Consider the following 18178-nt stretch of genomic DNA (forward strand, 5'->3'; position numbering starts at 1 on the left):
AAAAAGAACCCCACAGAGTAAGTCATCACATATCATTACTCCTTTTTTGGGTCCCACCATTTGAATCCGACTACAAAGTTTCCATTTCTTGGGTCCACAGCACTCATTTGCTCCCCATCCTAGGATCCCATCATTAAACATCCACGTGAACGACCGTGTCTTTTTGTGGTACCGACTTTGTACACGTGTCATGTAGTTACGCGCCTTTTAATCTACAGGGTACAACAGGACAAACATCTGATCCAATAAGTAGCGGAATAATTTGCAGTTTACACATGACAACTGTTTTCATATTTTATTTAACCTGCTTCTGATACCAAACAGCCATGACGAACAAAATCATATGGGCAGGAACTATAGAATGAATATCTTATGGAATGGAGATTCTTATTTTGTCATATTTTTTTAGTACTCATCTTAAAAAAAAAATATAGAAGACAAATTAAATAAGACTTCTACTATTAATTGAGTCCGTCAATCTTGTAACTTTTAAAAAAATAAATGTGAGATGATTAATTGCTTGATGTATATCGTCTTGTTTTATAGTGTATACTGATAAATTGTTTTTTTGAAAACTGTATATCAATTTGTCTAAAAATGTATATTAGATTACTGTGGAGCGTATACCACATAAGCTTGCAATATATATCACAAAGACGAGTATGTGTTATCGGCAATATAGTATGTATTGGTAAATATAATATTATGGAAACAGTGTATTAATTTGCCTGAAAGTATGTATTGAGTTGTTAGATGACTAATTTATTAAGTGTATATCATCTAATCATATAGTGTATACTGATGATCATCGTGTTCTAGAAATTGTGTATTGAGTTATCTAGATATGTATATTGGCATGCTAAATAAGTAATTTGCTTTGTATTTATTACTTATCCATATAATATATTCTGTAATATTTTTTTATTTTTTTAATTACGGAACTGACGGCTTCGTTAGTAAAAAAATATAACTTTTGGATTTTTTTTAAATATAAAAAAATAATAAAATAAGAAATTTACTCTATATTTTTTTCTCTAATGCCCACCCTATATGATTTTTATTCTAGATGACTTCTGAATGGAATCTTCCAAACTCATTGGAGGAGGGCAAAAGAAAAAAGAAAAATGAGGAGACATGAGAAGCAAAAATTACAAAACACAAGAATGGTTGAAAACCAATATCTCTTGTAAGGAAAAAAAATACAATGTTTAGGAGAAAAAAATTTATTTTTTATTCAAAAAATACAATCTTTATGAGAAAAAACTTATTTCTTATTTAAACATACAAAATTCTTCTTCCTCAGAAATGCCAAGTGGGTTAATCCTTGATGGGGGCTGTGGCCTGTGGCGACTTTCGGGGCGGTAGGTGGTTTCGTTTCTTGCCCTGTTTCTGGGTGCAGATGGCTGGGTCTCTTCCCCTGTCCCTGTTCCTGTCCGCTTCCCCACCCCTCTTCTTTCTCTCAACTTTTCCGTAGTCTCCTCTCTTTTGGGAACCAGCTGGAGACAGGGAATTGTTGAATCTCTCTCTCTCTATTTTCCTATTGACGAAAAGATGGATTCCATTCCAAAGTCCAGATTTTGCGACAAGTAGTCTTGATTCCAACCATTATCTATTAGCCTTTCAGTCTCTTTTATCTTTGGTTTTCAGCTTACCATCCTAAAACAATAGTTTTGCTTAAGGTTCTATATAGGAATGGGATAATTGAGGCAAAGAGGAGGTTTTGATCATAAAAAATTGATCATTAGTTCAGAAACTGCCTTCTAAATGGGTAATGTTATTAGTAGTGTCCCGGACGTAGAGGGGGAGTGCCAGCAGCAGGAGAGAGAGGGGCAGGGTTTTAGTTCTCACTTGCAGGGAAGTTCAGAAGATTTGATGAGAAATAGCCCTCCCCAGAGCCCCAGTGGTGCAGCAAGGTCTCCTCTGCTCTTCACTCCTCAGGTCACTTCTCTCTTTCCTTGTCTCAATATTATTACTTAGAAAAAGAAAGAAAGACAAAAAACCCACACTCCTTATGTATTTCTTGCTCTTTTGTGGCGATCTTCTATGTTCATGCAGGTTAGTTATGAAAAGAGATGTTTTTTTTTTCTTTTTTCGTTCATGGGTATGAATTGTTTTCTTTTCAAGTTATCTTCTTTATGATTTAGAAAATGCCACTTATATGTAGGTTCTGAATTTTTTTCTTTCTTATTAAAAGTTGTTTAGAATTCTCTTAAATCCATGGATTTATCTATAGTTGATTGCTACCTGGTTTTTAGTTAATGTTTCACATGGTTTTGACATATTTGAATTAGTGGGCTGTTGTTTGTACCCCATCTACTTTGTAGAATTCTGTTCTGTATCAAGTAATATTGCTTTGCCAATTTGGAAATTTCCATCCCTCTGAGTTGATGCCGTCGCTTTATTTTATTTACTCCTAACAATTATTTGCATGTTGACATAAACAGTATATCGGTTAGTTGTGCATTCTTGTTTCCAAATTTTGTTAGTCATGCTAGTTTTTACTTGGTTTTTTTCAGTTTCCTAGGGAATGATTTGGGAGTTGGTATTTTGTTTATATTTTAGGTTGGTGCAGTTTTAGATGAGCATTTGTGCTGAAATTGATTTCAGGACTGGGATATGAGATGTCTGTCTTAACGGAATAGGCGTATCTTCCCTTAGAGCCAGCCAGTGGCATCTGGTGCTAGTTAAAGTTGGTTCCATTTGGTTCCTGTAGTTTTTCAAGAGGATACTGATAGGATAATTTTATGTGTCTGGTACTTGGAAACAGAACTTTGATAATCCAGATTCAAGTAATGTGTATCATTCACATTTGATGTACATATTGTAACAACCTAGGATCTCACCGAAAATGGCTAGCCGGAAGGTATTGTTTGGGTTCCTTGATCCTGTATAAATATCCAAGATCTACCCAGCGAATAACCGATGTGGGACTAAACACACGCCCGCACGGGTCCTCACATACTCCCCCCTTCAAACCCTGACGTCCTCGTCAGGCTAGAGGTTCAAATCCATTCAAATCTAATCACAAACACCACGATCGGTCCGTGGTCAACCCCAATGGATCCGTGCTGCAGTGTCTCCTAGTCCACATAAGTTATGGGTCGGGTTCGCTCTGATACCATTTGTAACAACCTAGGATCTTACCTAAAATGGCTAGCCGGAAGGTATTGTTTGGGTTCCTTGATCCTGTATAAGTACCCAAGATCTTCCCAGCGAATAACCGATGTGGGACTAAATACATGCCCGCACGGGTCCTCACACATATTACATACACTAAAAGAACATAAATGAGAAAGATGCTAAAAATACATTATATCATTTAAAGAATAGGACAATCAAAGCAGGAATTCTTTTGCTCCCTTTTGTTTGTGTAAAGATTGAAATATGTGACAAGTTTGGATCATAACCGTATAATGTTGTTTCGTCAAATGCATCAAATGCTTGCATCAAATCAGTTATACTAATAGAAAGTCTAATATTCTGTTGATAGTTTCTTATAATGTGGAGCCTTAAGAATATTTATATAGATGCATTTTTTTAAAACTTGTGTAAATCTACTACCCTTCTAAGGCCTAGTGTCTAGCTGGGTTGGGTCCATGGTTTCTTTTTTTTCCCAATATGGTTTCTTTATAGATATTTTCCAAGTTGCACCACTTCAGGTGGATGTGCCTTTGGGTTTGCATTACCCATTGTTGTAATCATCTGGTTATATGGAAGAAATAAATATGAAGATTGCTTATGTCGATCATGGATTTAGGTTTTGATAGGTATGAAGCTTGATTTGGTTGTTCGAGGTTATCTTACTGGCTTTTAGTTGATTGATGAATGCATTCCCAGCCATAGAGTTTCACTTGTCCTATATATAAAAAGTCTTCCAATGTTTTTCTTTTTTCTTTTTAATCCTGATGAGCATTCATCATTTATTGGTTTTGTTTAATGCATCTTTTTTTACAATTTAGTGATAACACAATTTGTTCTTTATTCTTCCTTAAATACCAGAACTATAAGTCATCTTACTTGTGGTTTTCATAGTTTTGATAATATCTTAAAAGCCTACAGGCTACATCCTATGATGTGCTTTGGATGTTTGAGAATGTGATGTGGTAATATTTGTATCCTTAATCTACCCATAACCACCAGGCCTTCTCTCACTGGTATCAGGTCTGCTTATAGATTAGATATGACTTGCTAATTAAGTTAATTATGGTAAAGCATAGCATATTCTAATATAAGGTCGGCGGAACCGGTACCGGGCACCGTACGGGTTCTCCGATGGCACGAGTCGATACGGGCCTGCACTGTGCCATGTCGAGCCTGTACCGACAGAAGAGAGGGCGACGCAGACCGTGGAAGAGAGAAAAAGAGAGAAAGAGAAGGGGGATAGAGGTAGGGACAGAGAAGGAGGCCGGCGGATGGTAGCGGAGATCGGCACCTGGGCGGGAGGCGAGGCCACGGCTGGTTTCCCTATTTCAAACGAAACAAGGGTCCAGCCATTAAAAAAATCGTGATTTTTAAGTAATTTTTAATTTCGTGATTTTTAAGTGAAGTCAGTAACTTAAAAATCATGATTTTTTTAGCATCGGGACTTCTGTTTCATTCGAAACAGGGGAACTGGCTGCGACCTCGCCTCTCTCCTGGCGCCGGCCTCCACTGGCTCTGCTCCCTCTCCCTCCCTCCTCCCTCGCTCTCTCTTTTTCTTTCTTTCCTTTTTCTTTTCTGCCTCCGGCAATGGTTTTCGTTTTTGTTGCTGGAACCGTACCGGTGAGCCCCCGGTACGTCCGAAACCGTCCAGTCCAGGACGGTTCTGCCGACCCTATTCTGATATATAAATTTGTAACGGTTATACATGGAAAATTGCATGATATCTCCTATGAACATTTTTCTTAGTGGGACGGCTCTTTTGATAAAATACTCCAGCAAAAATTTCTTGATAGTGAAGATGAGGAAATTGGAAAACTAAGTTTAATAGGAGTGGCTAGGCAGATTTATAATAAGCCTGGTTGGTCTATTAAGGTTCCTTGGAAGCTTTACATGTATACTTGGATAGTTATCTAGGAAAAGATTCTTGGTACTGACAAGTTTGCCATGAGGGAGACTAAGATGGTTAAGGGAACTGTGTGTGTGTGGCTGTGTGGCTTACAGGCTGGATAATTTGCTGTATGCCTCTTTTCTATCCTTTATTAGATGTCTTCTTTGACTGGAGTCAATTCATCTCAATGCTCCCTTTGTTAGGGGTTTCCTATTTCGTGGGTTTCATCATGAACTGATTCCATGAAGATGGCTGAAGCAATGGTTCCTATGATTGTAGATGCTACAAAATGGAGGTCATAATAAAGGTTACTGTGCCTTTCAGAAGAGAAGAAGGTTTCTTGATACGGCAAGTGTTCATAGATGTGTATGTACTTGCAGAAGGTGGGGAGAAGTGGGCTTTGCGACTGAAAGTGAAACCTCTTTTTCATTGCCCTTCGGGGGAATGCATGACTCTCTCTCTCTCTCTCTCTCTCTCTATGTGTATGTGTGAGTGCGCAAGTGCATGCATATGGACACATCTGAGAAGTGGAGAGGGTTGGAGGGCTGGTAACTCGTGTTCTGTTCATTTTCTCTTAAAACCATTCCATCACATGTGCTCTTTCTTAATCAAGGGGTTACTCCGTGATGTAGTCTTTCTCCTTTTGTTGTAATAATTAGTGCTTCTTGTGGAAGTTACATATTGCTTGTAATATATTTATGCTCAATCATTTACATAACTACTTTTCTTTTCTTTTCTTTTTTTGTGTTGGGAAAGTCTTGCTTCTTTGTCTGACTCCCTATCATGATATAAGACAGCTTTTATCTCCTTGATATGCATTAATTTCTTGTGTTTTTTTTATTCCCCTTTTCTTTTGATTTTTTGTAGTGTTCAACCTCTTGTTCCCCTCTACTTAGGCATTTCCTATCCATTTTCGTTGAGGGGGAAAAATCAAGTTAATGAAATGATGGTACATTTGTGAAGGATTTATTTGTATACTTCATAGTATACTAAGTTAGTTGGCATGGAAACCATATTAACACCTTCATTTTAACTTCATATACTAAGATCATTATAGCTCCTTAACCTGTAACTTATGAAATCAGGCACTTCAACCAGCACTTAAAAAAAAAAAAACAATTTCTTTTTCTTCTTTTTGAAGTTTGAGTTCAACTAGGTCCTATTTCTTTAATTCCCCCTATTCAGTATTTTATGAATATCCATCACATCTAATTTTAACTAGTTTCTTAAATTTGAAGATTTTGTGCATTTACCCTCATTCTTGTAGTTTGGATGGAAGGAAAGATCAGACCTACAGTAAACAATATATTTTTTCTTCTGATAAGTGGAGGATTCAGTCAAATGTTAATGTCCATCTTTGTAAGATGTGGGGTCTTATCTTGGCTGTGTGGATTATGGAACACTCACTGCATTCAGTGATGCTTTTCTGTTTCTCCTTATTTTATATATATATATATATATATATATATATATATATATATATATATATATATATATATTATAGACATTTTTCTTGAATGCTTTTCTTCTCTTGCTTTAATAGATAATAATTGTAGATTTTTATTTTTTTAAAAAAAATTCTTCTATCAGAATCACTTCATCTGGCTCTACAAGGGCATCCTCATTTTCTAAAATCTTTTAAAAAAATCATGTTCTCCCTTTGGTTTTCCCAGACCCCCATGGTTCCACTGCAGAGACTTGAAGAGATGCATTCGGCAAGTGATTCATGGATGCAGAATTTTACCGAGTATGAGAATGTCATCTATGACCAAGGAATTCCAACAATGATAACCTGGAGCCATGGTGGCAAGGAAGTCTTTGTGGAAGGATCCTGGGATAACTGGAAGACAAAGTATTGGGGACTAGTGACAGTTTTGTCATCTATTGCTCTTTATTTCAAAATGAATAGAAGTTTGAAGAGATTGAGCAATTCATGTACACATGGATTTTATTGTTACAGGAAACCATTGCAAAAGTCAGGGAAGGACTTCACAATTATGAAAGTACTTCTATCAGGTTTCTACCAGTATAGATTTATTGTTGATGGAGAATGGAGGTATGCACCTGACGTTCCCTGGATGCATGATGATTTAGGGAATGCTTATAACATTTTAGACTTGAAGGTAACTACTTTAGCCCATTATTTTATCAATGCTTCATAATTAACCTTGTGAAGTGCTCAATCATATATAGTAGAAGCCAAAACTATGGTCATTTCATATTCCGTGCTTCTATCCATCATTTATAGTGTACTATGTTCTGATTCTATGCTTTTTAAAATAACTTTTATGATATAAGGAATACTAGCTTTACGGCCACACAGCCAGTTTGGAGCATGAGTAGGTTAAGGTTATATGCATCTCACTGATACATGGCTGGCTTATGCTTGTTATCGTAAAAAGGCACAAGTTGAATCACCAAAGAAAAAAAAGGGACAGGTTAGAGTCCAGCATGACTCTTTTATAATCATGTGAGTCTTGCTGCTGTTGTTTCAAGTAGTTCTCTCATGAAATTAGTGTAGAATGGCACGCTACACGGAGTAGATCAACCGTACCGCCCCAAGATCTAGAACAAACATCAAACAAAAAATAGAAAAGAGATGCTAGAAGAAAATTAATTAGGAGAGAAAAATATTTAATTAAAAATTTGAGCCACACAAAAAAAGGCTCTCTTTCACTCTCTCCGTCTCTCTCTCTTTTCTCACATTACACAAAAGGAGAAACCAAAGGTCCCTTTAAATAGAGTTCATATGGGTGGGATGTTTGATTCCTACTCAAATTCAAAAACTAATACTCACTAAAAGCTAAGACTTGATAACTACTAAAGGATAAAGATAACTGTTCTAGAAGAAATAACTAAGTAGAATAAAATTAGGAATAGAATCCTAAAGTCATTAAAATTAATGACTAACTAAACAAGAATCCTAATAGGATTAAGACTTGATAATTTATCTCAACACTCTCTCTTATTGTAAAGTCCATGCCAACAACATTGGACTTGTCGATATTGTGAAACGCCACAGCAGTCATTGTCAATATTGCCACAGTAACAACAATATGTAATAACTTGTCGAACCAATAATTGAATAGAACTCCTTCATTGGCTTGAAGCCTTGAACAATAACTCCTTTGCTAGCTCATCCTTTTTTATGCTTTTGTTGAAATCGACGATGTCATCTAACACTTCTCTTCAACATTGGCTCTATGGTTATGATGTGAAGATTTTATTGAGCTTTCAGTTTATTCTAATGAACATCAAGTTGCCAGTTGCAATCATCAGCCATTACCTCCACTTGAGTAGCTTCAAGTATCTGCATATAATTAACTTTTATATATGAAATCAAATCCTCATGCATAGAGTCTTCTAATAGATCAAATTTTGGAGTAGCTTCAAAATTAATTGGTGTACCAAAAACCTTGTCGGGTACGAAGGCATAACGTGAATCATCTCCGCCAAGCATATCTTCTTCCTGCTTGATCAGTGAAACTACTTCAAAATTAGTCAGCTTGTCAACCTCATGGCTGACTAAATCTTTAAAAGAAATATCCATATCTTGGATAGTTTCGACACAAGACTCTTCTACATTGTTTGATTCTTCACTATAGATCTCTATAGACGGATCAACTATAGCAACTTTTGACTCTTTTTGAGTAACTTCAATCATAATCTCTTCTGAACTTGATACAACATCCATGTGATCAAGCTCCTCCTGTTCTAGATTTTTTTTAGGACCTGATTGACCCTCAGGCTGATCAAATTTGCTATGCTCTGAGTCTTCATAACTTGAATCAGTATCTCACTGATCAAGCTCCCCCTGATTCAAATCTTTATCTTTAAACCAATTCTGATCTTCTTCCGAATTTTTAAAGAAGCTTGAAACTAAAATCCACTCTTCTGGCAACTTTTGTTTAAGATATCTTATCTAAATTTGAGTGAACGACCACAAGAATATCTCATACTTTCTTTGGCTCTTGTATATCCTGAATAGGGAGATAATTTTCTGTATCAACTGAAACTTGAATAATTCACATTACCTTTCTTGATTTTAGATTCCACTTTCTTCTCGCAACCTCATTGTTGAGAGTATCTGTTGGTATCATCTTTGACTCATCCAAGATATCTCATAAATCTTGTCCTATCAAATACGACTTGACAATAGCTTCCAATTGGATGACAGGTGTTGTTTAACTTACGGAGAGAAGCGGTAGTAGTAAAAGCAGCAATATTAATGTTGGTGAGGTTAGACATGTTAAACCCATTGAGAGAGAAGATAGTAGCATCAGCCATGATGATTCACCTCTTGAATTACTAAAATAAGAGTCCACATGCTTGCACCACTGCATAGCGAATTACTGAAAGCTCTTTAACCGTGCTAAGCTACGAATATACGAACCACCAACAATCAAGTCGCTACTTCAAAAATTGCACTCCATATAAATCTGATTGAAGTCGCAAACTGCTCAATCACTCGCCAACCTCATTCTGATACTATATAGAATGGCACGCCACATGGAGTAGATCGACCGTGCCGGCCCAAGATCTAAAACAAATACCAAACAGAAAACAAAAAATAGATGCTGGAAGAAAACTAATTAAGAGAGAGAAAAAATATTTAATTAAAAAATTGAGTCACACAAAAAAATAGCTCTCTCTCTATGTCGGCGGAATTGTCTCGAAGTGGGCGGTTCCGGTCGTACCGAGCTATCCCGGTAGCCGACCGGCACGGTTCTGGCAATCGAAACGAAATCCGTTGTCGGAGGAGAGAAGAAGGAAAGAGAGAAGAAAAAAGGAGCGAGCAGGGAAGGGAGGGACAGGGAGAGGAAGGAAGAGAGAGGGAGGCGGAGGCCGGCCGACAAGACGTGCGGAGGACACTCCTATAGGCTTCACAGCCGAAAAATAGGGTGGGTTCCCTGTTTTGAATGAAATAGGGGACCCGTCCTATTTTCCAACTGCGGAGGTTTCCTCCGCCTCCTGTCTGAGTCGCCGGTCTTCAACGGCCCTCCGTCGCCCTCCGCGATCCTCTGCCAACCTCCCTCCCTCTCTCTCCTTCTCTCTCTCTCTTTTTCTCTCTCCCCCGCCTTCTCTATTGTATCGGTACGGGCCCGACAAGGCACGACGTGGGCCTGCACAAACTCGTCCCGCCGGACTACCGGTATGGTGCCCGGTACCGGTTCCGCCGACATTTCTCTCTCACTCTCTGTCTCTCTCTTTTCTCACGCTACACTAAAGGAGACACCAAAGGTCTCTTTAAATAAAGTTCATATGGGTGGGATGTTTGATTCCTACTCATATTCAAAAACATCCCACTCATATTCAAACATCCCACTCATATTCAAAAACTAATACCCACTAACGGATAAGACTTGATAACTACTAAAGGATAATAATAATTATTTTAGAAGGAATAACTAAGGAGAATAAAACTAGGAATAGAATCCTAAAATCATTAAAATTAATGACCAACTAAACAAGAATTCTAATAGGAATAGGACTTGGCAATGAATCTCAACAATTAGCTTGGGTATATTGTGGCCCTCTTGATGTCTTCTTTCTTGGGCTATAACTCAAAAAGGTTTAATTGCTTGAGGGGAAAGAGTGTGATATTCTTTGTTGTTAATGTCATTCATAGTAGGCTTTGTGCTTCATTGGTCTTGAAAGATACTGAAGATCTCGGGTTTTTGGTTACTTCCATTGCTTGTCCTCCCTTTCTTGACTAGCTATTGGACTATTACACATAATTTGCATATTAGATATGTGGGCTGCAACACCAGATTTGCTGATCTCAAAACATGTTAAACCCTTAGTAGACACATCAGGATTGATACTGTAATCATGATTCTGATCATAGTAAATAGAAAGCTCTCAATCCCGTGGTGCAACATAGCTCAAAGATCTGTTCACAATTTAAAACAAGCTGATCAATATAAGCTGTTATCAAATAAGCTACAACATCTTGTCCATATCAAGTGCTCCTTCCTAGGATCATTTATTATCTGATGGTTCTTTAGCAGCAGGTGAAATCTAAGTACGATTACAAAAGATTAACCTATCCATCTCTTTAACATTCAGCTTCTGAGCAGGCCTTGCATGGAGAGTAAACAGATAGTAATAGAGCATTGAGGTCAACATATTGTTATGCCATGACTTTGCACTTTGTTAGTACATAAAGACTTCAAACAAAAGTTCATGTCTATTTGGCTTGATGAGGTCAACTTTTTCAGTCAGATGAGCCATGATTCTGTAGGTGGCTTTCTTAGTGTGGATGTATTGGCTAGGGATGCTTTAGCCGATGGTGGTTGAGATGAAACCAGGATATCAAAGAGGCAAATGTTTTACATGTTCCAATGTAGTTATCCAGTCTTAAATCGCTTAAAAGTTGATTTCTTTGGTCTGAAGGAATCCTCTTTAGACAATATCGAAAGTATGATTATCTACTAACTACTCATCTTTGCAGACAACCTACAATACAATTTGATACCTCTTACTATTCTTGATCAAATTTCATAAGATTAAAAGCCAACTCTCAAGTGGTGCATGATGCTCCACCCTTGAGTTCATCCATCTCCATACCACACGCATCGCGCATTGCATATTTTAGTTTTATAAATGTCATTTTTTATGACCAAGTTGTTAAACAATATCTCATTCGCTTTCTTAACAGTGTTCAGATTTTATCATCAAAATTTTCTTGGAAACTGCATTCTTGTGTTGCAGGAATCTGTTCCTGAGGATATAGAAAGCATTGCTGGTTTTGAGGCACCTCAGTCACCGGACTCAAGCTATAACAATTGGCCACTTGGTTCGGAGGATTTTGCCAAAGAGCCACCAAGTGTCTCTCCACATCTGCATCTTACCCTTCTCAATGAACCAGCCAATAGAGACAGTCCCTCCTCTCTCTCAAGACCTCCGCATGTAGTGCTGAATCACCTCTACATTCAGAAAGCAAAGAGTGGTCAGCCCATTGTGGCACTTGGCGCTACCCGCAGGTTTCGATCCAAGTATGTCACTGTGGTGCTCTACAAGTCCTTTCAGTGATAATTACTGATTGAGTGGATGATCACAGAGATTTATGGACTTGGGAGAGTGATGTAAAGCATGCTCATATAACCATGATGAATTGTGCCAAAGACCTCCAAATATAGGGGAAGAAAAAGATATAGGAACAAGGCTGATATCTGGACACATGGGGAGAGCAATCATCAAATAACTATAGTGATATTGGCTAAATGTTCAGAGGAGAATATTTTTCAAGGTTGTCTCTTTACTAAGTATTGGCTTTTGTGGTGTATGGCAAGTTGATTATGAGTTGAAAACTAATAATAAATAGATGAAACCTAATCCTCTCAGTACTATGAAAAATTGAAGTGATGAGATTGGGCATAAAAGGATTACTAGCAGGTTTTTCCAGATTTCACCTTGTAAATGTTGCTTACACTTATCTCAACTTAGATGTTTATGTTATTAGCTTGCTAATGGAATTTCTAAAATATTTGTGCCTGAAATATGTCATATTATTTTCTGTTTTAGTGATGAAAAATTTCGTTGGAGATATAGTTCAATACTGCCTAACATCATGAGCAATGATCACTAAAATGACAAATCCTTTTCCAAAATAGCTATTTGGTGCCATCAATATACTACAGGAACATCTGGTATTATTGACGCTTTTTAATGGATTTGCCGATGCGAAAAAGTGTTGCGAGTTTGATTTTCGATGATTTCTAAAGTGTCGCAAAAGTGTCGGCAATGGTATCGTGAAAAAACAAGTCTACAACGTTTTTGGTTTAGGGAGAATATAAGGGACGACATTTGTAAGCATTGCTAATCAATGACAAACCTATGCATGACAATTATATAAAATATACAAATAGATGTAGTTATTTATCTGAAAAAGGACAAACCTATACATCAAAGATGCAATTGGGTCAAGCTGAGCCCTCAAAGGTTGTATCTCTGTCTGATAGCTATGCCTCATCTCTTTCATCTGTGCCTCCGGCCTACGAACTTCGGCATTGTTATTACTATATCTAGTATTCTGGGTATATCTGCTCACTACAAATAATTGAGTAGGGGTAACTCCAACGCCATAACCCCTCACTCGACCATAATGCTTTGGTCCCATCAATTCGACGAACATCTGAGCTTCCATGCGTCTGGTCTTCGTGACACACTTTACAATAAGAGATGCAGCCCAATCTTTTATTTTAGAAAAAAAGTCATATATTAATGTTTAAATAAATTAAATTATAAATTGTTGCACAAATCGATTATCAATACATATAACTATCTCTTTCGACTCCTCCCAAACAAAGCTACCATCTTAATAGGTATGAGTCATCCTGTAGAACTCAACCTCACCAAGTTCCCTCCCATGCTCTTTCATCTACGATAAAAAATATATGTTATATAATACATCATCCATAATACATGATATATGATAGAAGATATACGGATTATAATTCATGATATACATTATATGATATATGATACATAGTTCAATATGAAGATTAAAGTTTCAATTTGAATTAAAGAAGTCAAAGAGTTTTAATAAGACTCATAAGTATCATGATACATGGTATATGATATATGATACATAATTTTACTAAGAAGCATAAGTGTTTCAATATAAAACAAAGAGTAACCATCTGAGAAGAGTTTTAATATAAGTATTTGATTGAGTAGTTTGAAATATGACAGAGTTTTAAAAAAACTTATGTTTCATCTCTACGCCTTGCATAACTCTTGGAGTTTGATGTGTGAGAAAACCGCTTGAGATGCTCATGCAACTCTACCAATATCAAAATATGTCTACCAAAAAAAAGCAAATAATGTAATATATTCGATGTATATATTTGCAAGCTATGTTAATAATAAATACAATATAAGGTATTGGGAGAGTATACACAATCTGTCCTCTCTTGAAAAACTAGTAGTGAATAAGCTTTCTCCACTTATAAGAATATACATCAGGAGGACAATTATGACTTTAGCACCCAGTCATGGCTCTCTAGAGGAAGCACAAACTTACTCTACATCAAAATAAAAAATGTTATAAAAATATTAAATTAAAAATTATAATTATGATAATAAGCAAATTAACATGTAATATTAAATTTAATTTTTTACTTGTACAACTCGTAAAAACTCAACTTTATACGAAGGAAGCATATCATTTCATTTAGTATAGTTGAGCGAGCATAACTAATCTTTTCATGCAACCGATCATGAAAGACTTATTAAAATAATTTCAGCCTTTTTTGATGGGTTGCGCCAGTTTGTTGCATCGCCCTCACCAAGTACCTACTTAAAGTGCATAGCTGATCGCTAACAATTTCTCTGACGATGAGTAGTATTTCTCATGGTGCCCATGATTCTGAGTATGTGAGCCACATGTTGCAGTCATTAATTATAAATACCAACATTAATATCAAAATCTCTTTCACTAATAAATAATTTTCCAAAATTCAGCTACTTGGTGCCATCAATAGCCATCAGAGTTCATCAAATCGCAGGAGTACTACCCAACAAACAGATAGACATTAATTGGGTGCTCGAGTGGTGTCTATCTTGAAAGGTGACGTGGCTAGTAGGACGTGGATGAGGATGAATATTCAAAAATTTTATCTGACCAAATATTAAACAAAATAATTTTAATTTTAATTAAATAAAAATATTTTTAGTGATAGGTTTAAAAATTAAAAATTATTTGATTTTGATTTTGGTTATGGTTTTGATGATTTTCTAATCCGATATCGAATTCGACACCGAACCTGAAAATAAAACCAAAACCAAACTTATCCAATATTTAATATCCGTAATACCTATTAAATTTTGTGTAAATTCAAAATATTTTATTATAAATTTGGTTAGATTATAGATTATATTATGAAAATTATGGATGGTATCTTTAATTTGGTTATTTATATATTTAAAATTTAAAATGATTAATTAAGTTGATGGTTTTCAATTTTTGGGTTTCTGTTTTGGTTTTAGATTTTTTTATTTTGTTTTGATAGTGTTTATCGATCTCTTTTTCAAAAACCGTTCAGTTTCGATTTTATAGGTGCTAGTAAATTTCGCTTTTGATTTTGATTTTTTTATGATCTGCATCGAATTCATCCTATTAACATCCTTAGCGGCAAGTGGCTATTAGACTGGCCCATTGGACATAATCCATCTAATAATTTTTTATATTTATGTCACTCAATTACTAGAGTTTTTTTTTTTTTTTAGGTGCTAACTTATATTACGAACCACGGTCATGTAATAAAAAAATAAAATATATATTCCGATAACTTCCATATGACGTCTTCTAGTGGGAGGAGATTACTAGCATTATGATAAAATTATATTAAATAAATATCTATCTCTAAAAAATTAATCTTATTTTCAATTGTCCTCTTTAAACTCCAAGCCCAAATAAATTTAGATTAGTCTGGGAGTAAACATGACAAATAATTCTTATGGAGAAAATATTTATAATAGCTATCTATCTACCTATTTATCTATCTACTGTGTATAATAAAAAATTATTAAAAAGCTCTCAAAAAAGCTAGGCTCGAATATCCAGTGGAGGACTACAAATTCAATCTAAATATATAATTGTTAATTCCACATTTAGGATCATATCATTCATCATGCACAAGGCAAGTCTGCTTTTTCTAAGTTGTAGTCATTCAACTACAATTAATGCTTTGAAGTTTGGACATTAAAATCCACCTACTACTTAACTACAATTTTTGTTTTGAAAACGACAATAGCAACAATATATAAAGTCTAACATACTACGTTGGACTTCAAACTTTTCCATTATTTATAGTAGAGTTAATTGAAGAGGGATACTGACCACTTGGCCTATGTGAGAAAGAGGAATACTACGTGTTCTTGCCAACCACTTGGCCCCTGTGGCTGAGGTGGCAATGCATTGGCCCTGTTTCGATGTAAGGCGGCACTTTGTCAGAAAGTAACTGATCATACCACAGTTCAAACAATTTATGTTGTGAAAGCGTCATGAGATGAACCATGACAAAAGAGATGATAAAGACCAAGTGTTTGATTCTTCTTTTTCTTAGAAAAGATATAGCTTCAATTCTAAATCCTATAAAGGTTCATTTGTGTAGGGATATTCTAGCATGGAAAAATATATCTCATTTCAAATTACCACATATAAAACAGTGCACTATGCGGAATAGATCGATCGCGCCAGCTCAAGATCTAGAACAAATACTAAATAAAAGATAAAAAAAAAAGATGCTGAAAGAAAAAAATAATTAGAAGAGAAAAATATTTTATTAGGAAAATTAAGTTACACAAAAAGGCTCTCTTTTCACTCCTCACTAAGAAGAATAACTCTCATTCTCTCTCCCTCTCTTTCTTTTCTCACGTCACACTAAAGGAGACACCAAAGATTTCTTTAAATAGAGTTCATAAGGGTGGAATGTTTGATTCTTACTCAAATTCAAAAACCAACACCACTGAAAGATAAGACTAATTAACTATTCTAGAAGAAATAACTAAATAGAACAAAACTAGAATCCTAAAGTCAATAAAACTAATGAGCAACTAAACAAGAATCCTAATAGGATTAAGATTTGGCAATGAATCTTAACACTTCTCCTCATTGTAAAGTCCATGTCAACAATATTAAACTTATCGATGTCGTAAAATGCCACAGTAGTCATTGCCAATATTATCATAGTAATAATAATATGTAATAATTTGTCAAACTAGTAATTGAATAGTAGAACTCCTTCATTGGTTCGAATAGTAACTCTTTTGCTAGCTCGTCCTTTTTTATGTTTATGTCGAAATCGACGATGTCCTCTAATACTTCTCTCTAGCATTGACTCTATGGTTATGATGCCAAGATTTTGATGAGCTTCCAGTTTATTCTAATGAATATCAAGTTGCCAATTGCAATCAATGTAAGCATTAGGTATTACCTCCACTTGAGTAGCTTCAAGTATCTGCATACAATTGGTTTTTATACATGAAATCAAATCCTTGTGCATAGAGTCTTCTAATAGCTTGAACTTTGAGGTAGCTTCAAAATCAATTGGTACACTAAAAATTTTGTCGAGTACTAAGGCATAATATGAATCATCTTCACCAAGCATATCTTCTTCCTGCTTGATCTCTGGAACTACTTCAAAATTAGTCAGTTTTTCAATCTTATGGCTGATTAAATCTCTAAAAAAAAATCCATATCTTAGATAGCTTTGACACAAGCCTCTTTTGCATTATTTGATTCCTCAGTATGGATGTTTATGGATGAATCAACTGTAGCTTCCTTTGACTCTTCTTGAGCAACTTCAATCATGATCTCTTCTGAATTTAATACATCATCCATACAATCAAACTCCTTCTGGTCCAGATTTTTTTTGGACTTGATTGATCCTCAAGTTGATCAACCTTGTCATACTCCGAGTCTTCAAAATTTGAACTACTTTAATTGATCAAGCTCCCTTTGATTCAAATCTTGAAGTCTGTTATGATTCACATGAGTAAATTTAGCATACTGGCTATCAAGACAATTGGAATCAATAATAGTAGTATTGAGAGCTCAACTATCAATTTTCTTCCCTCCCCCATGCTCTGAACTAGAGGATGCAATATCAGATTATTTGAACTTGACTCTGCAATCTTAAATTTTGTAATCAAATTTTCCACACCTATAATAATTTCCCTTGAATTTGTAATTTTTCTTCTAATTACGATTTTTATCCTTCTCAAATTCTCCAACTGGACTTTTTTTAAAAAATTTTAAATTTGTTATTACACTTCTTATTTTTACTTTTACTCTTAAAAATAAGACCTCTTCTTTTTGAGGGGGTATAGTCAAATCATGCATCTAAGTATTAAATGCTTCTTGTTTAACAAGTATATTTTCTAACTCTGCTAATATAGGTTGTTGAGCCCACCCAGAAATAGCAAGCATATAAGCACTATACTCCTTATTCACACCACGAACTAACAATCTATGCCATTTATTTTCATCATAACAAGAGTTTGGATCAAGTATACCAAGCTCATCAAATAATTTCTTTCCTTTAAAAAAATATTGGGAGATTGTAAGATTACCGTGTTTGAGAATACTAATCTCGTTCTCTAAAAATTGAAGCCAAGCCTCATTAGACTTTGAGTGCATGG

General features: G+C 35.5%; 1 protein-coding gene across 1 annotated transcript; it reads left to right on the forward strand.

The window, feature by feature from the left end:
- The first annotated feature begins 1302 nt into the window (after positions 1 to 1302).
- LOC103699100 (SNF1-related protein kinase regulatory subunit beta-2-like) lies at positions 1303 to 12531 on the forward strand. Its single transcript, XM_039134105.2, has 4 exons — positions 1303 to 1938; positions 6703 to 6881; positions 6990 to 7152; positions 11744 to 12531. Exons 1-4 carry the CDS (start codon positions 1765 to 1767, stop codon positions 12062 to 12064), a joined length of 837 nt encoding a protein of 278 aa, XP_038990033.2. The 5' UTR covers positions 1303 to 1764; the 3' UTR covers positions 12065 to 12531.
- The last annotated feature ends 5647 nt before the right edge of the window (positions 12532 to 18178 follow it).

Source organism: Phoenix dactylifera, chromosome 15 (genome assembly GCF_051530095.1).
Source record: "Phoenix dactylifera cultivar Ajwa chromosome 15, Ajwa_hap1_PhDact_Kaust_v1.1, whole genome shotgun sequence".
NCBI lineage: Eukaryota > Viridiplantae > Streptophyta > Magnoliopsida > Arecales > Arecaceae > Phoenix > Phoenix dactylifera.